At 32.7% G+C, this 23,558-nt stretch overlaps 1 protein-coding gene across 9 annotated transcripts in view; it reads left to right on the forward strand.

Moving 5' to 3' along the window:
* Positions 1 to 20,170, forward strand: part of cher (filamin-A) — a 339,402-nt gene extending 319,232 nt beyond the window's left edge. For 4 of the 9 annotated variants that reach the window (XM_068362656.1, XM_068362662.1, XM_068362665.1 and 1 more), the window contains 8 exons: positions 5,499 to 5,692; positions 5,892 to 6,117; positions 6,481 to 6,683; positions 6,931 to 7,061; positions 7,909 to 8,009; positions 9,084 to 9,172; positions 11,055 to 11,186; positions 19,031 to 20,170. In XM_068362656.1, the coding sequence (XP_068218757.1) occupies positions 5,499 to 5,692; positions 5,892 to 6,117; positions 6,481 to 6,683; positions 6,931 to 7,061; positions 7,909 to 8,009; positions 9,084 to 9,172; positions 11,055 to 11,153 (1,043 nt within the window). In that variant the 3' untranslated portion in view covers positions 11,154 to 11,186; positions 19,031 to 20,170. Of the gene's footprint in view, positions 1 to 5,498; positions 5,693 to 5,891; positions 6,118 to 6,480; positions 6,684 to 6,930; positions 7,062 to 7,908; positions 8,010 to 9,083; positions 9,173 to 11,054; positions 11,187 to 16,177; positions 16,305 to 19,030 lie in introns of all 9 variants that reach the window. The other 5 variants (XM_068362659.1, XM_068362664.1, XM_068362658.1 and 2 more) reach the window with 3 other exon arrangements.
* The last annotated feature ends 3,388 nt before the right edge of the window (positions 20,171 to 23,558 follow it).

Here is a 23,558-nt window from a genome sequence, read left to right on the forward strand (position 1 = left end):
AAAAGTTTTTACTATGCTTAAACCAAGCTGAGAATTAGTTGCTTTAACTTGCCCACATTATTTAGAGACCGTGTTTGGTGTTATTGGCTATTGCGTACCTTGGGTAGCTGCGTGTAACCAATGATGAAAATTTTTTTGCATTATTCCTTTGCATTCCCAATGTGCATTGCTTTTACCATTTTATGTGGCTTCCTTTGGTTACATCTTATCTAGTAGTCCAATATCTCATCTTATACAGTTCTGATTTGCACATGAACAAATTCTTTGAGTCAGCTCTGTAAGAATCTTCATGATATAGTGGCCAATTAGAGATTAGATTGGCAGCAAGTCTATTTCCAATTCTTTTTAATAAGATGCTATCCCTAGGTATGGCTAATGTTCCATAATGTAAGGGCTACAAGCTTTTTACAGTCATCCACACCTTCAGCTGCATTTTTCTTCACATTTTCTTTTCATTTAAGAATATACTACTATATTATAGATGCTTAAGGATAACCCTGAGAGTTGAAGACAACAGATTTGCTGTTGTCATCAGAGCATACAGTACAGCCATTCAATTACAATACTGTATTTAAAATACTGTGCTAAGTTTAAAGAAGTTTCTTAAGAATTAAGATGCATAGATTCCGCTTCATAATTCCTGTGATCTTGAAGTACACTGCGAGTTCATTTTTTATTTAAATTCTGTCTCCGTGTGAGATATGCCCTTGTTTTCCAAGACTTTTATTTTATGTTTTTAATGTAGCAATTTTATTTAATTTCAATGAATCTTACCTTTGAATAGAAAATGCTATTGATTGCAAATGCTAACTTGACAACTGCTGAATAAAAATACTCTCTCCATCATTCTCCCCCTTTCCGTCATGGGCTCGCTTGAATATCTGTGGAGCTCTAGTTTTTTCTGCCTTCAGTATGAAGTGATCTACATGAATAGGAGTCTCCCTTTATAAATTTTTTTGACATATGGCTCTTAGCTGTAAAAGATTCATCTGTAGATATTACACCTCCATCATGAAAGATATATAGGAAGGGCCTAACTGTGGGTACTCTGATCCATAGTTAATAGGTAAATTTTTTTAATAATTAATTCAAACCTTTCCTGATTCTAAGCTAGCTTAATAGGGATTTTCATCCAGGAAGACATGGGGACAATGGCTAAGTAAACACAGCTTCCTGCCAGGTGGTCTCGTGACAAGTTATAAATACTTTTGATGTCACATGCCTCATCTTTAAACAGGCTATTTTAAGCTCTGACTCTTGGCTTGGTTGTCGATATGGTTCATAATAGCTACTCTTGAAATAGAAATAAGCTACTGGGTTTTATCACCATACATAAGAAGGAGAATAGCGCCATTTCATTCTCTACAGTGAATACTTATATTTTCAAACAGATTTCTCAGTCTCTCTTTGTGATGGTTACTTTTTAAAAAGCATCTGACATGAAAAGAAGAATTTCTAGAAGATGCAACAAATGCAGCTAATAGAAGAATATGACAGCATGCCATATAGTATTGTGATTAATATAAAAACACTGTTACATAATAATGTAAAAAGAATTTAAAGCTTGCCATACATTTTTCCTTATGTTTTCTTAATGTCTTCAAAATAAAAATGTGTGTAGTATTTTGATAAATATACTTCTGATGTATTATTGGTTCATTAGCAAAGGTTGTTGTGAATGTTGATTTTATATCGAGAATTTATTAAGTTACAGGTGTTGTCTAAGTACTGTATATCCTTTTTAGGAAAAATGTACATTACCCATGCAGTAGTTTTTATTTATGTCTGATTCTTGCCTTATAAGAGACCTAGATAAGCTAGTGATCAATGCATACAAATGCAGATTTTCTTTCTTATCAACAGATTATTTTTGTACTGTTGAATGGTTGGATGCTGTGTGGTGCATGTCAAATAAACTAGATTACTGAATGTCAAAGAAAATATGGTCAAAGGGCTTTGTAAGGTGGGGATATTTCTGATGAATTTTGCTAAAAAGTTGTTTACTAGGTTTTTAAAGGAATTATGGTGACTAGTGGTTTGGTGCTATTGGTGGGCGGTATTGGTTTTTGCAGCCTGGTAAGTGGGCATAGATCCAAAAGTATGAGGGCAGCACCACCCTACCGCCCACATATGAACTAAGATGGGCTGCTTCATCTGTTGCCAAATTTTATGTATCTGACTGCCACTTTTGCTAAAATTTCCTTTCCTTGCACACTGCATATATTTTTAGAAGTAGCCGATTCTTTAATGTTAATGATTCTAAAATATCTTTATTAAATATTTAGTAAAATACGCTTTTCATTCGTAAAAGTAATTTTGATTTCAAATAGGAGGAAACATAGAATATAGATTTTTAAAAGTGATTTACATAGAGGACTTGCCAGCCATTTTATACATTGGCTGAGATAGCAATAACTGGCAAGACAGGAAATTTTGAAATTTCTAGATTTTGTGATCTCTTGAATGTAAGTGGTGCATTTTTATAATTTTCATACCTTCCAGATTTGATCATATTGCTAAATTTATACCGTAGCTTTTAATGCAGTATGTTACTGTTTTTCATTGTTTTATATTACTGATCCTTGTGATTTTTGGTAATTTAGGGAGAATATCTTGTACTTTATTGCGTCATCTCAAAATTAAATGGTAAGGTTTGTTTTAAATTACATATTTTGTTTATTATGACTACATGTATGCTTAAAATTCAGAAAGTAGTGGTCCACATTTCTTGTCGTAAAGGTTTCTTTGGGTCTAATTATTTTTTTTTATAGCATTATCTACTTTAACGCATATTACTGAAGTTTATTGCTTCTGGGCTATGGAAATTAATTTTCACATATAAATTTGGTGGTTAGGAATTGTAAATTTTGAATAGAAATTAGATGGGTCATGGGCACTGATGTTGGGAAGCTGAAAAATTCTATTTCAGAAGCAGTGATGCTTAATTTTGGGCCATGGACTCATCAGTAACAGCCAGGAGAGTCAGTCTCTTTGCCAAGGTGCCAAGGGAAGGGTGGTTCTATGGATAACATATGAACAATTTTCTTAGTACTTGTGCGTTATCTTCTTTAAAGTACGATAATAAGAGAATTAAACAGATAATCATTGGTCCAAGGAATTACTTTGATTGTCAAAGCTTGCACCATGAATAGTGTGCTATTATTAGAGTGAACTTGCCCTTGAAAACTCATGAATTTCATGAATTATGAGAGCTGTAGCAATGATGGTATTTTTATTCGACATAGCCTTTTTCTTGGCACGCCGAGTGACAGAATTTTAAAGAAAAATAGTAACCAGTAAAAGCTGTTATATAATTTTATTATTGAAAATACAGTAACTCCTGGCAACTATTTTTAAATCTGATATACATAACTAGTGTCAAATGCAACATTGAATGTTGCAAAACTAAAATTCAATGTCTTTAACTTTACTGTATTTCAGAGAATCAACTGATATAGTTTTGAACTTTACCAGATTTTAAGATACATTGAGTGTACCATTTTACAATATTAGTAATTACTGGGAAGTATTTTTGAAAAAAAAAAAAAGTTTACATGACAAAGTTTCAGAAGAGTATCTAGAAGGTTCCTATAAAGTTGTGAATTAAATTTGTAACAAAAAAAGTCAGTGAAAGTTTGTTTGAAAATACTTGAGGAATTTATTCTATAAAAGTCCTCTTATATTTCCATGGTTACTGTATTTCAGGCTATAAAAAATAAAGAATTTATCACAAGACTACAAAGAGTTCTTGGCTTGAAAATAGAAGAATGACTGAAAGTTAGTTCATAAGAATATCATACTTTACTGTCTTGCAGTTTTAGGAAAACTATATATAGTGATTGATCATCTTCATAAAGTAATGATGGGGGACTACATGCCTCGTTATAAAACATTTTGTTCGTACACTGTTGGTGGTGGCTCGGTTTCTTCTCATCCTCCTCCTCCACCAACAAATCATCCTCAGTCGGTTGGGGTTCCTCCACCACAGGTGTATCCGAATTTAGGACCCCCTTTGTGTCATAACCAAGGGACTGTTACAACCCCTAATCAGCAACCATATAGATATCCGTATCATCCACCTTATCCAGAAAGTACTCGCCCTCAGGATCAAGGTGAGACACTGATTCATAAGAGGTTTATACATAGCGTGCATTCTGTACCAAACACCATTATGTCCATATATAGTATTACTATACCTATAGACTTAGTCTGTTAAATGAACTGGTACATTGTTACTCGCTAAAAGTGAAGTGCAAGCAATCTCTATTTCAAGTGGATTGTTATATTGCAACCGATAGCACTTGAATGCAAGTAACACTTGGTAATCCTTGGTTATCTAGATCTGATCATTTTTGTTAATTTAAAGAATTTACACCAGTTTTAGGTAATAAGATTCTAAGTATAAGATGACTGGTATCATTTCTTTTTTTAATTTTAGGTTTCAAACTTTCAAGAAGGGTTTACTTCATGAAAGGATTGTTTTGATGAGACTACAGATCACTTTTTTCAATTATAAGGGTCCATGTGAATTTTTTTTTCTATTTTAACAAGTTTTAAATTGTTGGGAAAGGTTGAATTAAAGGGAGTATGACAGCTAGCTAGAAGAAGAACAAGAATTTATAAGTAACACACTGAAAGCAGGGCAGTTCCATATCAATGGGATATTTTAATAACCCTGTACTACCTACACTTTGACATACTATATTAGGCACACCATAAGTGGTGTCACTTACTGGAGTATGGTCTTAAAAGGCTGATTTTTTTTACTAGACTTTATCTGTTGCTGAATGCCAAGATATACCATAAAAATTCTTTGTATACTACGTAGCTGTCAGAGCCTTGGTTGTTTTGCCATTAGATGCCACAAGCTTTAATGGGATTTTGTAAAGGCGTACCATTGAAGTAAAGTTTTGTTACAGTAATATACCTTTTTCTGTTGATTCTATAAATTGATCCAGTCTAAGAATGGTATCAATTATTTTAGGTGAAATATATCATGGCCACTTTTTGTAATGTTGAATTTTACGACTATGTTTTGGGTCAATTTTTATTTTTATGAGTGGCATGTTGGTCTTCTGTTGTTTATATTTCGATATCAATAGATATTTTATGGTATTGATACTACATTTCAAGGGATGTTTACAAGTGGAATTCTCATGCGTCATGAGCTGATGTTTCCTTTTGTTAGGAATAAAGGGTAGTTTTTTTATATGGAATGATGGTCAAAGTTTGTATAAAGGTTTGGATCCAATGTAACAAGAGTAAAGGATTATACATGGTTTGTAGACCATAGAAAATCTGTTGGCAAAGTAAAAAAAATATTTTATGTATTCATGCCAATTGCATTTCAGATGATATTCTATTACTGTAATTATAGAATCTTCATTGCCCATGAGGAGGTGTTTGAATTAATCCATTTCATAATAGGAAAAGGAGATATATAAGCGTTCTCCCCAAGAGGATTAAACTCTAATTAATTCTGACTTTCCCCCGTACAGGTGAATACAGAGTTGGTATCAAATTCAATGACAAGCACATTCCTGACTCACCATACAAGGTGTACATCACTCCTGCCATGGGTGAGGCGAGAAAGGTTGAAGTAGCTCAATTCCCAGAACAAGGTGCCAAGCCTAATAAGGCTCAGTCTATACTTGTTATAAAGAATGGTGCAAAGGGTCAGCTTGATTGCAAGGTAAAATAAATTTATTGTTTGGCTTTAATTTTTTATTTTATTTTAGAACTCTAACTTTGTTGACTCAATAGTTGAGACATGCCAATATTATTTAACTATAATTATGGTAAGGTAACTGAATTGCTTTACAAAAGATAAAAGAGATTTTGGTTACGCTAAGTTTCAAGTTTTACCCATCATTACTTTTCTTCTCTTTCAGCTTGTATCTCCATCTGGTCATGAGGATGATTGCTTTGTAGATCTTCTTCATGAGGACACCTACAGTGTGCGTTTTGTACCCAGAGAGATAGGTATTCACTATGTTCACATTAAGTTCAATGGTATTCACATCCCAGGCTCACCATTCAGGTTACGCATTGGTAAAGACGAGGCAGATCCTGCAGCAGTTTCAGCTTCAGGAAAGGGACTGGAATCTATTATTTCTGGTAAGAGATTCTGCTTAACTAGTATGAACTAATGAACTCAGTCTAGTTAGAATAAGAATGGAAACTGAAAATGGCCACATTGTTTTCTTAACCTTGTCATTGAAGTTATATCTTATTAATATTTGACATTCATCATTGTGTTTGTACAGTAGTTTCAATATATTTTTTTACTATGTTCATTTGTACTATAATTACTGAAGATATTTGAACTTCGTTGCATTACCATATGTATGATGACACTTGACAAATCATATTTTTTTCTTTTCTTTTACACTTTTTATTTTTTATTTATTTTAAGACTTTCCTTTCAAATTAAAATTTTAGGGCTTTGCTGAAATATAACTGCTTTTGTTCTCTTCAAAGGTCAGAAAACAGACTTCATCGTTGATACCTGCAATGCGGGTGCTGGTACCTTAGCTGTAACAATAGATGGTCCATCCAAAGTGGCCATGGACTGTACAGAAGTAGAGGAAGGTTACAAAGTTCGTTATACACCACTCGTGCCTGGAGACTATTACATTGCTATTAAATACAATGGTTATCACATTGCTGGTTCTCCATACAAGGTAAGTGTGTACAGTAATTGCTTTACATGAATCTTTCATTAGTGGTCTAGTAGCTGTCCAAATTTTTATTTTATTTTGAAAGCTGATTTTAATTTATAGTTGTCTTAGCAGAAATATTGAGAGGTAGTTTTTATTTTATATATGTTCACAGTACTCAATACCTAATATGTATATATGTAATAAAAAAGAATACTAATCTTTTAAGAGAATCAAATTGTCTGTTTTCTAAAGCCAAAAAATTTTCCAGGTTAAATGTACAGGTGAAGCTGTTGCAGATAAGGGAACAGTTCAAGAGTCATCTTCTGTTGTAGTAGAGACCGTAGAAAAAGTTAAATCTTCTGATAAAGGTCATGGAGTTGGTGGAGTTGTCATTCCTAGGTAAGAAGCTATAGTAACTAAATCTAATGAATAGCATTTATCCAATTTTCACTTTTAGAATGGTATCTGTAAGACATAAAGAAAAACACACTAGGTGATGCACAGAATGTGAATATTGGCTCCCCCTACAAGGAAATAAAAAGTTCAAGCAATCTTTATCTTAAATATTTTCCATATATTTAATTAGGTTTATGTAAAGGTTTATGAAGGTTTTTTGAAAAAAAAATATAGTAAAGTAATTCTTAAGTTTAAAAAAGTTTTGGATGCTAGACTAGTGAATCATGAAAATTTCTCAAAAACCTGTTAATTTGAACATTGATTCTGTCCAGTGACATCAATAGGTAAATCCTAAATTTTGTCTTAACATGAAGATAATTTTTATGTAGTTTTCTCACAGAAAAGTATTTTAAGGCTCATTGATTTGATTTCTTTTATATTTTTATAGCACTCGGATAATTCAATAAGTTATTAGTGAAACAGAAGTTAGGCTTATGTATGCTTTGTCATGTAATTTACAAACACCCATTGAAGATGTAACAGTAAAATATCAATCTTTCTTTACTTGAGCTTCAGCTTTTATTGCCTATCTGCACTAAAACTTTCAAAATTGTGTATCTCTTTTTACTTTTTGTCAGGTCTTTCTTATTCTGTACCACTACAATCATATCATATACATACATACATGCATATATATATATATATATATATATATATATATATATATATATATATATATTTACATATAGAATGTAATCAATCAATTATGTGTAAGTATTGAATTTATAAATTCTATCATGAAAATTTTACATTTTTCTTGTTAAATCCTAATCACAAACTTATTTTTTAGATTTACCTCCGATGCTACTAAAGTCACGAGCAAAGGGTTAGGCTTGAAGAAAGCACACATCAATCGTCAGAATAACTTCACAGTAAATGCATCTGAAGCTGGTATGTAAATTTTATATTGAACTGTATATGTGATAAGTATGAGCAACTGAAATATTAATGTTATTCTTAATTTACCCTTAGGAAGAAGCTGTAGATTTATAAAGTAAGGGATATCTTAAACTAATAAATGTTTCCAGCAAATTGGTGAAATATTTAACATTTTGATTTGGAAATCCTTATAATGGGTAGAGTTCATAGATTTCCTTTCTCATGAAAAAGTACTAAAAGTTCTCCTCAAAATATGTTGACTGCAAATAGTAGTTTGTTACCTCCATGTGGTCTGCTTACCACCATTTCAAAGTAAAATCGACTCATCCTGAAAATAGACTCGTTAAAACAGTAACGCATTTGTAGCTGTTTGTCATGTGTAACCTATTCAAGTCAAGCATGGATGCTAGAAAATGTATTTAATTCACCAAATCTAGCTTTATCGTTTGTATTGTGAGGAGTTTAGTTCTGTGTTCAGAATTCTTGGCTGACAAAGAATCATCAGTGTTTTGATATAAAGTGGTTTAGCATTGGATTTATGTTTTGATATTTTGGTAAAGATATTTACAATAACCAGTTATAAGCATTTCATCTGTCAACACTTTCCTATGTGAAAGAATAGGAAATCTTTAGAGTTTCACAAGTTACAGTATTTAAAAAAAATTTTGTCTCTGATATTTTAGTTCAAAAGTTTTCATTTAATTTTTTATTGCTTGTGTGTATAATTGATTGGGAACACTCGCCTCCTTATCAATATAAGAAGTTCAGTATTCTGTATTTTATATATTTTATTTTATTAGTTATACATTTTTTTCAAGAGATCCCAATATCTTAGCTCTTTATTAAAACTTTGTTGAATATCTTTGAAATAGTTAGTACTATCAATAATATCATTGAACTTTACATCTACATGTAGGCTACTGTGAAGTACTGAGAAAGAATAACCTCTTCAAGTTCAAATTTACAATTTATTATTGGTATAATGTATCAGTATTTTCGTCAGGGTTACTATACTGTATTGTTAAAAGGAATAGATATATTCATGGAGTACTGAAGAAGTGTACAGTTGAATTTTGGTCATTGCAGGTAACAATATCTTGTATGTTGGTGTCTATGGACCTAAGGCTCCATGTGAAGAAGTTTACATTAAACATATTGGACATAATAACTACCAGGTAAGATTCCTTTTCAAGTACAGTAGTAGTTACACTTAAGTGAATGTCAGAAGTCAAGGTATGGTTTTTATCAAGGAAAAAGCTCTGATTTGTCATCTTGAGATTTTAACAATTAACAGAGCATACTTTTATGGTGTATTTATATTTCAGGGAAGAGGAAATGCCAGGAGCTTTGCCATAAGACTTAAAAAGATATAAATTTTTTTATATGTTCATGAAGTGAGAAGTTATTATCAGTAATCACAAGAGTGATGTCATAATTTTCATAAATATATTCAGTGAAACTCCTGTCATAAATGTTCATACAAACTGCTCTTGAATATTATTGGTGTACAGTACTGTGCAATTCTTAATTGTCTAGTACAGAATGGGAGTGCTATTCTAATTCATCCTACCTGTAGTGATTTTTTTACTCAAACCAAATGTTTTCATCTGGATATTGGAAAATTACTAAAAATGGAAATAGTGATCTTAGGGGCATTATATATCTATGAAGTAAGAGTACTTGTTGCACAGGAGAAATTAATGGTTAATGACATGTGCTCTATCCGTGTAAATGCTAATGGTTGATTACAGTTGTAGATATGCCTGACATATAAGATAATGTATCTTTTAAAGGCATGATATACATGGTGTTGGTGCATCTTAAGGGAGTACAATAGACTTCCATTTGATATTTATTGAAGTGAGGTATAGGTGGATATTGTCTCTAGATACTGAGAATAGAGGGTTGAAAGAGGTTGCGTTTAATTTGTTTCTGGGTTTCATTTGAAATAGTTTACTAATGAGAATTCTATGGATTTCTTTGGTGATAAGGGTGATGCTGCAAAATAAATTTCCCCTATATTGAGATTATATAAATAAATGTGGAGTATATTTTAATTATTTTGGTTATGAATATTGAAATAACTTATTAAAATATAAAAGGCTTATTAAATTTGTAGATTAATACAGGACTGCAGTATTCTTGTACTACAAGGAAATTTGAGCAACATTTTAAAAGATATAATGTTTGGAGGTATTAGAACAATTCAAGATGCAACTTTTCGTGAAAGCTCAGACATCAGAAGTTTTGAGAGGCCTCATGAAAGTTAGAAAACTAGAGAAGTATTTGTGGAAAATATGCCCTATAATATTCAAAAGAATAAATGTATGCATGGAAATACAATATAAAGTAAATAGGAATTGAGAGGTTGGTAAGAAGGTTACTGTAGCACAGATTAAATTGTAAGAGATAGCTCAAGTATTGACAAATAAAGTTATCCAAGAGAGAGTAAAAACCTTTGATTTTGAAGAAGTGTGACTAGAGAATTATAAGATTCGTGCGGAAATTTTAATGGGAAAAAGGAAGTACCTGTGAGATTATGGTGGCTAGCAATTGGAAAATAGAGATATTGATGACTTGAGATGGTTATGGAATGCAATTGGGATGGAAGTAGCATGACAGATCCTTGAAAGGAATATGGGATTTACAGGCTATGGCTTTGATTAGTTGATCTTGTGTAGTCTTTATAGGAATAATTGGTATGCCTTCCCTTGAACCTAAAGTAGCTTGTCAAATTTAATTATCAATATGCATATATATTATTTCAGTAGTTAATTCTCCTTTAACTAAATTACAAGTGCTCAAGATAAGATTATAATTGTTACTATGCTATTCCCTCTTAAAGTACTTAATGCATGATTCTCATAAATGCTGGAATGCATTCCTGTTAAATAATTTCTGTAAATAAGTTTAAAGGTATTAATTTCCATGTAGATTACAGTTATTTAATTTTGCAATGAATTGACTAAAATTTACAATCGTAATCTTGAAAAATCATTGATGTATTAATTATATTTTACCTGTAAGGGCATGCTGTAAACTTTCTTTCTGGTACAGGTCGGGTACAAGGTCCAGGACCATGGGGACTACATCATCCTAGTGATGTGGGGTGATGCTCATATTCCAGGGTCCCCTTTCAAAATTCAGATGTTTTAAGATTAGCTTCCCCTTCAGAATTCCATTTCACTTGTAGGTTTTATTTTTCATATCTCAAAACCTGCTTGGTTTGTCCCATTCCCATCTCCAATTTGATGCCCTTTAACTACTCTTGGGGTGAAGGTGAAACTCATTGTATCACAGTTTTAAAATCAATACTTTATTTATAAGAAAAATAAGCCCTATCAGTCGTATTTAAATACTATCAGATACTGTAGTTACTTTATAGACTTTCCACAAAAATAGAATTGTATTGTACTTGAAATTCAGGTAAAGTAGACTTAGCTGTTGCATCATCACTTGTCTTTGGAGAAAAATGATACAATGATTCACGGTTTATTATATGGTAACCCCCCAACCCCACCAAAATTATATATCTTGATTGTTTTGTATATAGGAGTACCACGAAAGGAATTGATAAACTACAAAGTTAGTGTAAATTTTTACCAAATCATTCACTTATGTATTTTCAAGTTATACTGGAATTATGTCAGCACATTTAACCACACTTTTTCAATCCATAATTGTTTGTTTGATAAGTCCACCACAGTATTTAAGGTTGCAAAGTATAATGGTTTTTTTTTTTAATTAATTTTATTCTTTTGTAACACAGTAAATTATTATTTCTATGAACCTCACTTGATATTTATATTGCTTTTGTATCAAAGCTGGGTAATTGTCAACATCTACCCTGAAACTAAAAATTTTTTTTTTTTTTTTTTTTTTTTTTTTTTTTTTTTTTTTTTTTTTTTTTTTTTTTTTTTTTTGGTAATAGTTCTGCTCATCTAGTGTTGTATTGGAATTATGTGGAAATGCATAGCAATACTACAGTGTGGGTGATCTATACCCTTTGTCTTTCTAGTACTCTCGTCTTTTTGAGTTTGCTCTAACATATCTACCCACATTTCAGATTATGATTTTGTATTAGGAAGTTATAGTACTATCGAAACCCAATTTCATTATTTATTGTGAAAAGAAAGCGACTTCTATTGGCATTTGCTGTATCTTCTATTGGCATTTGCTGTATCTTCTTGTGGAAAAGTTGTTCAAGAGATTTATAGCTGGGTGATAATTATCCTTATTCTCTTTGCCTCATGTACTGAGGTCAAGTTAAAAATTTAATCAACTGTTGTGAAGAATGTAGTTTCCTCTCGCTTCCTCTTTAAATTAAAGATTATACTCAGTAAATGTTCAAGGAAAAAATAATAGTTGTAAAAGGAAGTTATCTTTTAATTTAGGGGAAAACCCAGAGAAAACAAGGTTAGTCAATTACTGTGGAAGTGAGGTTGTTTATGCCAAGTCTGCTATTACCAAGCTGGCAGGATTTCATAGTAGTGAGCTTTATAAATGTTTCTGATTTTGATAACCTTTGTGCAATTTCAAAAGGCTAGCATGCTTTTGGTGAAAAGATATGATCCTAGTCTAACCAGCACAGTTATGAATCTAAGGCTACCTCTCAAGTTGTGCTTAGCAGTTCTAATGTGCCAGTCATCAAGAGCTGTTGATATATTGTACAGAACATTATAAAAGTTGATTGCCTCTCCTCAAGCCTTGGGTTTTTAAAGATCGGGCTAGTTGCTTTGATTCTAATATCCATCTACCTCCTAAAGTAAATTAACAATGTGGCATATTGAGTGGTTCTTGCAAACAGTGATCTACAATTATTAGAATCTTCTCTTACAGCTTTGGTTGGATCAGAGAAATGGTTGCATCATGTTTTGAGTGGCAATGGGGATCAGTTTAGTTTGGGTTCCGCCATTAGCTCGTATAGTAGTTTCCATAGTAGCATTTATGTGGGTGCTAGCCCCTCTTCTGCCAAAATGAATCCGTTGCCTGGCATAGGTGTGTAAAAGGTTATAAACGAACAGAAAGACTTGTTGATTCTAGTAGTGATGATTCTGTGGAGCACAATCATGAAGGTGAGAATTCAGTCTTGTGTTCTGCAGTTGTAGAAGTTCACGCAGATGAAAACATCGTTGGTTTGGATGTAGATGAGGCTACTGGATACTATGGCATCTCTATAGGAGTTGTTTTTAATGGGTTGCTTGAAGATAAAGGAATTCCAATTTTATTAATCTCCATAGACATTTAGAATGAAAGGTCCTATCTAGATGTGACTTTTGCTCCAGTGATGCATAACCAATTATTACTGGTGAAATGGTTGGACGATCCTCTTCATTTGGCTCGGGGTAAATCATTAAACATAAGATTTCCTGATTTACAGCATTTATTTTCACAATTGCTTCCCAAGAAGGATGGGGCATGACTTGATTTACAACACTACATATCAGTTTCTTGAAACGCTTGGCAGTGCTCAAGGCCCTTCAGTCCCAAAAATCTCTGGTGATACTGAAGTGCATGGCAGCGTATTCAGACATCATGATGGGGAGGCTGGCCGAAATCCTTGTTTTGGATAGTAGAAGCTCTCGTGTGGACGATGATGAGGAGAATAAATCTTCTGCCTCAATTTATTTCAGGAAAGTTGAATTTCCTAGCTAATCAGTTAAGTATGGAAGCTGGATGTCATGTGGCAAGACTCTTTTAATCTAGATCGGTGTGTTTAGTGGTGATATCGAGTTCAGGGACTAGTTAAACATGAAGATGATTTTGGTGGCAGCCTCTTGGCCTCAGAATGAATGGTTTACAGATCTGTTGCCTCTGGTGTCAAAAATCCTAAGAGGTTACCTTACAGGACAAAGTTTCTCAGACAAAAGATTTCCAAAGCGGTTCACCTAAAACTCCCCACTTCATCCAACTCCTTGGAGACTATCCACTGTATTATCAGAGAGGAGGGCTTTTTAGGAACTTTAGATTGTCCATATTAGGATCAAAGCGTGTTTTCTGGCTCCTAGATTGTTTATTTTATGATCAGAGAGTTTACCGCTTATATATATTAAAATAATAGAAAGCTTATAAGTGCAAATCTATAAATGTCTCCGTACCAAGAGCAAAGTCAGATAGTACTGCAAGTACCAAGAGCAAAGTCAGATAGTACTGCCAAGTTCTTACATTTTATATTTTATGAAAATAATTTGTTTATTGCAGCTATGTAGGGTTATAGGTCCATGCTAAATACTGTTCTCAAACATAGAGGATTGGATTTATCCGAGTCTGATGTTATTGCAGATGTTTTCATGTTTGATACAGTATTGAGAAACCTCGTATTGTATGTCTGTCATGTAGGGTCTATAGATCTTTCTTTTAAAGATCTCGTGATTAAAGTTTTTCTTTTAGCTTTAACATCGGTTAAATGTTTTATGGATTTACAGCCCTTTCCTTTAAAATTTCTCTTGTGTGTACTCAGAGAAAAAAATTATTTCAAGACAAATTTTCCCTCAATTTTTCTACATTCCTTCTTTGGAAGTGATGGTTGATAAACCTTAGAAAATATAGTGTATAACTATACCCCATGAGGCAAAACTAAATTTTAGGGGAAACTTTCATAATTTGTTTAATTGCATTAGTATTACAAACCGTCCTAAGAATGTTGTGTCCTTTCTTGTTAAGAGTTTAGTAACAGAACCTCATAGAGAATTGGACCAAAGTCAAATGTAGGATCTTCAAGTTGAAGTTCATGATATCAGAAGAGTAGCTCCTTATTTTTGTAGAAATCTTTTAGAAAGAGCTTTGGTAGCAGGTCAGAAGCATATCCTGTCTGCTTTTCTAAGCATTATTTGAAAGGAGCCTGGTTTGCTTATAAGAATTTCTGGGCATTGGGTTCTGTGGTAGCTGAAAGTGATTTAGTTAAAGGTTGTCTTTTTAATTAATTTAAAGTTGATCCAATTACCCGGTAATTCTAGATTTTTCTCTTAAAGGAAAATTTCTGGGTGATGGGTAATATAGTAAAAAAGAATACAAGAGGAATTTTTAAGTTTAAAATTCCTTCATATTCGATTTTAGCTCCTTGTGAATGTTTAGTTTTCTTATTTTTAATCAAGAAATGCAATCTCATTAGTTTTGAGTAAAGATGTCTCAAATAATTTAAAGTACATAATTAGGCTAGGGCTTGAGAGTTCCTAAATTTTTCATTCACTTGACCATATCCTTCTCAACGTGAGAGTCAATAATATAAACACCAGGGGAGAATCATAGAACTATACAGAATGTTAATAATAAAATTACTTATTTCTATGTTTGCCTGACATTCATATAAATGCCCCCTGGCTCCCCACTGAATAGTGATATCAAGCAACTGTTGAACTAGTTTCAACTTTGAGACTGGAAGAAGATGGGTACGGTTTACCACCGCCATGATATTGTCATACCCTGCCATATTATTCCATTTCTACACTAGGGCGGTAGGATTACCGTATTACAAGGAAAAAATGCATTTGATTAGATCTAGGGTAGATATAAATAATTGGCTAGCTTCAAGAGAAGCAATACAAAGGACAGATGAGCATACAATAGAAATTTTATTTTATCATTAAATCTTTTTTTTTTCTTTTCTTTTTTACTATAATGTTAAGTTTAGAAATTAATCCAGACAGGTCTGTTCTATATTTTTACTGAAAAGGAGACTGGTCATAAACTAGATTAAAGTTGAAAAAAATATTAATTGTAATTATTCGATAGGTATAAAGCTATATCAGTATACTGTGATGCTCCACAATCTAGTACTTTTACCATTGTTTCCCAGAAACTATGACAGATACAAATCAACCGTTTTGTGATGACATCCATTCCAGCTTAGTTTTTTATGCTATAAAGTACTTTTTACCTTTTTGGAAGCAGTCTATTGGCTAGTGAATTTTAATAGCAAATAGAATATAGAATTTTAAAAATTTTATTACAGACAAGTGAAGCACTTGGTAAAGATGCTAAGGTGCTTTTTATTTATGGTGCAGTACACATACTTTGATACCTTGATTTAAGTCTACATTAAAATGTTTAGAAATTCCTATCTCATGAAATGCTCTTATTTCCACTTCATCTCCAAACTCCTTCTCTTATAATGATTCTTGTTACCAATCCCATAAGTGCTGATTTATACTTGATTTAGCAGCACTTTCTTTCAAATTCAGGTTGGTTACAAGGTACACGACAAAGGAGATTACATCCTCCTAGTCAAATGGGGAGATGAACACGTTCCTGGCTCTCCTTTCAGCGTCAACGTTTAAATTCCCTCCTGTTCCCGAGCTGTTCGAGTGGGTTGTGCCCTTTTCTTCCCTGTATTGTTTATGTATTACCTCCCGAATGGCCCTTCCCTCCCACCCTTCTAGTTTGAATATTCATAGTGTTGCTTTGTTTGTTTCCACAGCACGTTTTCCTGGATGCTGATATTTTAGATAGCCCTAAAAATGTGACAATGTTTCCTAATCATCTCTGAACTTGAGATTACAAAAAAATGCACAGAAAATTCAATTATAATATGCTAAAATATTGGAAGTTTACAAAATAATTATTTGTTGTTGATAAGGTTGGTTATATCCTCCTATGTAATTATTCACATCACATCAATATTGTCACATTTTTATGACTCATTTTTATATGAATTGTGCAATGTGATGTATAAGTATACTGTAATATATTGTTTCTGAATTATGTTTTCTATACAGTAGCAGTCAAAACTGTGTATCGTAGAGAAGAGAGGCCTTCAGTGTAAATACTATATGCAGAAGTTTATTATGAAATGGTTTTGTCATCATAGTTCCTTTTAGTGAAAGAAACATAAGCTTTGTGGACAGTTTTGAGGTCCGTGAATTATATTTCTCATAAACTACAGAATTGAAGTACCTCTTCATTTATGTAGATATATCAGGGCTAAATTTATATTTTTATCAGGAGTATTTTATACAATAAAAAGCTCTAATATTATTGGAAATATTAATACAGATAGTTGTTTGCCTGACATGTAGAAAGTTTTTTTTTTTATACCAAACATAAACCATTTCCCTCTAGCGTCGGAACATCTTCAGTAGTATATGTCCCTTAAATGTAGTTTTATGTTAGAAGAGAACAGTTGCATGGCATAGTACATTTTTTTTTAAATATCTGAAGGTTTTGTGCATATGCATGTCATTTTGCTTTTACATTGTAAATTATCAGGCTGTTAGAAAATTTAGATAATTAAGGAAGTTTTGAATTAAACCTAAATAGTACAAATGATAGCACTAGGAACTTTAGAAATACTGTAATGAAAAAATCCTTTTAGTCATTTTAGAATGTATTAGGTGAGAGATTTATGGCATATTCTTTAGAATCTGTATCATACATTTTCCTATAGAATGTTTATATGAATTTATATCAGAGTTTTCAGCATTTAATATTTTTTTTCAAATACTTCCCATTGCACACAATCTAAATACAATATCAAGAATACTTTGATTTTATGATGTATAGTAGTGTGTACACTTCAGTAAAATTGCAGTAAATCTTTGATTCAAATCTCATAAAAAAAGATTGAAAGTCTTTGCAATATATTTTTTCTTACTGTTAAAACTGTACAGTATCTCCACCTTAAAAGGTCTGTGAACAATATTTTTTATAAATTTTTATTATATTAAATATAGTGTTCTTCAATACAAAGTTTTTTTTTTATAAAATATAAATAACAAGATGAATATTTCCTGTATTTCAAAGGTACAATAGCTAAATTCGTGCCTAATATGCATCTAAGTATTTTTGTTTTCCAAGTGGTATAAATAGTACTGTATAGCCTTTATTGTTCAGGAACTAAATAGTTGATTTTTGGGACAAGTTTTTGCAAGTAATTTCTTTAATTATTATCTCTATAGCTCTTTAGTTGGTGGATAAGTCTTGTACAGTATTTACAACTTTTTTTAGATAGGGATTCTACCTTAATTACTGGCAAGTTGCATAATTCATAACATAGCAGCTGCTTATTTACAAATTCCTGAACTTGAAAAACTTTGATACGTCTAATAGGACTCTTTGAAAATCATTACAGCAACCTTCATCTAAAATACAAAGGCCCTTTTCCTTGCCAGTTGTACATTCACATGATATTCAATATTTTGTTTTAAACAACACCGAAAGATTTTAAAATGTATTTAAACCTTCGTAAAGATACTAATAAGGACTTTGCGCTTACATCGAGCAGTATTTTCCATTTTGAAGATTGAGACGTGAAATTTTTGTACTGAAGTGCTAAAAAGTACTATATTTTGAATCCTTTTGATTTTTATCTTCAGTTTGACTTTTCTTCTTTTTGCAGACTTTCTTTTCCTTTATTGGACTGTCAAATAGATGCAATACAGATTTAAGACAGGAAAAAGCAAATGCTCAGTAGACCATTATCTTATATTTTTTTACTCATAACTCACACTGTTTGATATTATTTACTTCATTGGAAAGCAAATATGACTGCATTTATAAAGGACAACGACAACTTGAAGTAATTTTGATGATTGTTGAGGCTATATCACATGGATATGTAAGGACCTTACGGTATATATCACAGATGTCGAGAGTACAAATAAAAGAATATCTTTAAAGAATATTTTACTGTACTGTCTCAAAGAAAATACAGTATTGTACCATTAGAAGCATTTTAATCCCTCCGCAATAAAGAGATGTTTGAATATTTTTAGTATTTATTACTTGTTGAAGAAATGAGACCCTCTCCTATTACTGCCTTCAAATATTGAATCTCTGATATCTGTGATATGTTTTGAAAATATTAGATCACAAGAGGAAATCTTGTTGATAAAATCCTTTTACCATTTGTCATTAATTTCTTATCATTATAACTGTTGAAGTGTGCTCAGCCAAGTTTTTTCGTATATTTTATCAGATAACTATAAAATTATTAATGTTACTAATATTAATCTGTTGTGAATCTGTTAATTTAAGATATAAAAAACTTTCCATACATTCAATTATGGCATTTTAATTTCTCTGATCAACTTTTTCAGATTGCCTATGTCGTACGTGAAAAGGGTGACTACATCTTGATTGTGAAATGGGGTGACGACCATATACCTGGCTCACCCTTCCGCGTGGAACTTTAAGGACTTTCTTTTGAATTGTGTATCGTGCTCATAGAAATGAAATCGTGAAATATTTTAAAAACTATTTTGATAATTGTAAAAGGCATTTGTTTTTGTCATGTTAATTTATTCATTAGTTCCATTAGCATTTTATATAACACTTAGAATCATCTTTGCATTGTTTCCTATTATACATTTATTTATAAAACATCCCTCAAGGAACTACATGAAACTTTTATAAATTTATGAATAATTGTATTTATTGCTGTGTTATGGTTGCATTTGTGTTGGCTATCAAACATCAGTTGATAGGTGCAACATAAATGGAAAGCTTCAACTCTAAATTAGGATATCTAATTACTTTTAGCAAGTATATTACAAATTATAATTATAAAAGGTGCTCCAGTTATGTTAAGGCTTTGGCTATTTGTATTCTTAAATCATAAGCTCACTGGTAGTTTCGCCTAACCATTGGAGAAGCTCTACTTTGTTCCTGTTGATTTGTTGAAATTATATTGGATATATTATGCTAGTTCAGGTTATATTAGGTACGTACTTAAATCTTCATTTGTTTATATGCTCTGCTCATAATTGCAGGTAATTTCAGTAAAATGAATGTTTCGGATTATAATGCTGATTTGTATGTACACTATAGACATAATCAGATTCTCATTCTGTCCTAATTGTTTGCTGTTCTTGAATGCCACAGAACTGCTTTCTTCCTTTTCACTTTCTGTGCTTTTCCCTATTCTCCTACGGATTACAAATTCTGACAATGATAATTTAAATGTTTCGAGGAATAATTTCTTGTTGAATTTGTTCTCCTAGTGATACAATAAGTAAGTAAAGTGCCAATTTCACTTTCCTGCAGTTTTGCCTACGCCTTGTTTCAGAAAACATGGGATAAATTTGTTTAACCTAATCAGTCAAGCTTACAATTATGTAATATTGACGTGAACTCAGTCGACATAGGTTCATGATTTGGACATATTTTTTGAATGATCATGGACTCTTAACATATATATTTTCTGAGATCAAATAAAAGCTTATGTGGGGTTTTAATAATGTTTTTGTATCCTGTTTAAAATTTGGCTTTTGTAATAAAAGAAATGAAACTATAGAGATTACTCAAGTGCCATACGTGGATGAGATAATGGTGATGGGTTGATGGAGATGGTTTAGGCATGCTCTTCGCACTCCTCAAGAGAAATTAGTTCACGAAAGATTTGACTGGGCTCCACCAGGTATGAGAAGAGTTGGAAGACCCAGGCCCACATGGTTGAGGACAATGAAGTGTGAAACAGGAGATGATGAATGGAGAAGTATTCAATTAAAAGCTCAAAATAGAGACAACTGGCGAAATCTGGTGATGATGAAAGGTTACTTGCTCATAAACTGTTCTAAAAGTGTCTTGTTTTTAAAAGTCTTGCTGCCATCTTCAATGCAAAATTGTGTATAAAATGGTACTCCACATATTCAACATTTCTGTGAATAACATTATTTTTATAGCCAGATAATGATCATTATATTGTTTACATAATAAATGTGTGAAAAAAAATCCAATGCATAACACCAATATGGCAAAATATGAAATTCCTCTTTGCGGCAGACAATAAATGAAATACATGCTTTGGATTTGGCGTTACTGTTAGAATTCTAGTGCCAGGATAGTTAAGTAGTGAAAATAAGACTGCAAATTTTATATGCATTAATTTACGCAAGTTAAGATTATGCACTGAATGTAGTTACTAGAGGATTTATATCAAGTACTTGGGTTCTATTGCTGCTGTAAATGGTTAAGTGAAAGCAGATGTACATCAGAGAATGAATGAAGGATGTAAAGTGGTGAGGGCAGTGAAGGGAGTGGTCAAGAATAGATGGTTAGGGATAAATATTAGTAGTTGCAAGGATTTTGGATGTGTCTAAGACACTTTAGTCCATCAGGGGAGACTTCATTTGCTCTTGGGTAGGGTGATTTAGTTTAAATGTTTAGTGTGTGTGTTCTGTTTGAGAAAGTGATTGTACCAACTTTGATGTATGGATTAGAGTTGTGGAAAGGAAAGTGACGAAGAGACAGAAATTGAATGTGTTTGAGACGAAGGTAGAGGAGCATGACTGCTGTATCTCAATTGGGTAGGGTTAGGAACGAAGTAGTAAGGGTAAGAACAGGTGTGAGATAAGAATTGGCAGCTAGAGTGGATATAAAGGTAGCTGTATTGAGGTTGTCTAGCCGAATAGAGAGGATGAAAAATGGTCATCTGCTGAAGATGATGAATGCAAGAATTGATGGGAGAAGTGCAAGAGAAAGGCAATGTTTTGGATGGAGGGAGGGAGGGAGTGAAGAAAGACCAGGATGACATGACAGGCAAAAGATCGTCCTACGAATACAAATGAATGGCGAGCGATTGTGATACACTTTAGATAGGCCCTGCAGCTACCTTGGGTCACCTTGGTGACTGCTCAGGTAGTGGCAATAAGGGAGTCAGCATATGAAGCTTTATTGTGGTGGGTTGTGGCACTCTAGCAGTAACAACCAAACTTGGGTGAGTCCCTCATCAGGTAGGGAGAAACAATGAAGAAAAAACCCCTTCTGTTTATTTTTTAATGTTGGTACTTGCCAAAAACGGGGGAAGTGTCATAGTAGATAGTTTAGGCTTTAAAGAGAAAGTATGATTTAGTTGTTCATTATTGCTGGTATATATATATTGTTACTAAAGCTAGCATATTTTACAAATATCACGACAATGCCACATCCTCCCTAACCCAGCCTAACCCCTCCTCTCTCTCATAATATTATTTTTAAAGCTGGCAGTGCTGGATCCGGATGATAATGCAAAATTCACAAACTCTCATGCATGGAGAAGGGTACGATAGCATCCAGTACCACTGCCACTTCTTCCCTTGATAGGCCAGCGGGAACAGCCGTACCCGACAACCAAGTTTGGGATGTTGTCTTTACGTCTTCAAGTATTACGATAATAAGGACAACACAGACCTGATACAGGAAATAGTATAGAAAACCTCTGAGACAATGAATGTTTCACAGAACTTAATCAACAGGATGAGGCTTCAGGACAAGAGAGAAAGTAATTTAATCACCCCTCCATTGGAATTGTCTATTGGCAGTCCTGGGAAGGGTGGATTGATGATTTCGACAAAGAAGTGATAAGAATAGAAATTCTCATCTTTTACAAAGACTACTACCTACACATGATAGAAGTATGCTGCTACAGACACTGAGGGAGCCACCAGTGGATTTTAAGAGGAGGAGACACAAGTCTGCAGAACTAACAAGAGTATGAGATTTATATTAGCAAAGTTATATTGTATCTGCCCAAAACAAATTACTAAGGGAAATAAAAAACAGAAACAATTAATGTCCAAAGCCAAAAATTTATTTTGAAACTAGGATCAATCAATATGTCGACAGCGAGCAATGTTGGACGGATAAGGAGGGTACTATTGAGGCCAACACAAAAGACTGGTAATAAAGATCATCATGATTCCATGAATAGCCATACATTTGAGAAATGGATTATGGAGAATGCTCACTATTACAACAAGCAGGTGAACAAGTCATTAACAGAGAGAGAGAATGAATTACTGTTTGTGTTGTGAAGCAGAAACTGTAAAAAGTACTGTACAGTATGTTCATAAACAATTATAGAAATATAAGTACTGTACTAGTTTACAGGTTCTAGAGTCTCTTTAGCTATTGAATGAAAGACCATTCGATATCAGTGTTATGGCCAAGCAGCAACAGATATCAGAGTGTACAGTATGATAATACCATTTTCTACGGTGCAAGGGGAAGATGATGTGGCTGAGTGAGAATTCTCCTATTGCGTAATCTTTGATATTATTATTATTATTATTATTATTATCATTATTATTTAACCATGTCATGGGGTAAAAAAACTTACTCTAAGTGGGCTGTCTAAAGAGACAGTGTTCTCACTCTTCATCATGCGTATATGAAATTCAGTATTAACTGCAATTCAAAGATCTTTTTTACACTGGTTTTATCATTCTTACTGAATTGTCAAGCCACTGTATTAGAAATATAAAAGAGTAAAACTAAAAACTAATGATAATAGTAGAAGTAAATATTGAAGTACTATAGCACAAAGAGACCAATAAGAAGGCCTTATTTCAGTAGTTCCTAACTTCAGAAAAAAAATGCAACTTGTCTTGCAACCATGAGACAAAGTATTTGTTACATATTTCCTGAATACTGATACATAACGCAGTCCTTTATATCCCCAGGTCTTCCATATGAATTCCTCAATAAAGCAGTTGCTTCATCAAAGGGTGTCCCTAGATGCACCCACTTATTGCCTATTACTTGCCTCTGTTACAGCTTCATTAATTTCTTATTGCAGTCAAAGCTCTTGTTACTGTTATTTATTTCAATATGCCCCTTGCCCCATCACATGTTGGAGCAGAATGTTAT

This window comes from Palaemon carinicauda, chromosome 39 (assembly GCF_036898095.1).
Source record: "Palaemon carinicauda isolate YSFRI2023 chromosome 39, ASM3689809v2, whole genome shotgun sequence".
Classification (NCBI taxonomy): Eukaryota; Metazoa; Arthropoda; class Malacostraca; order Decapoda; family Palaemonidae; genus Palaemon; species Palaemon carinicauda.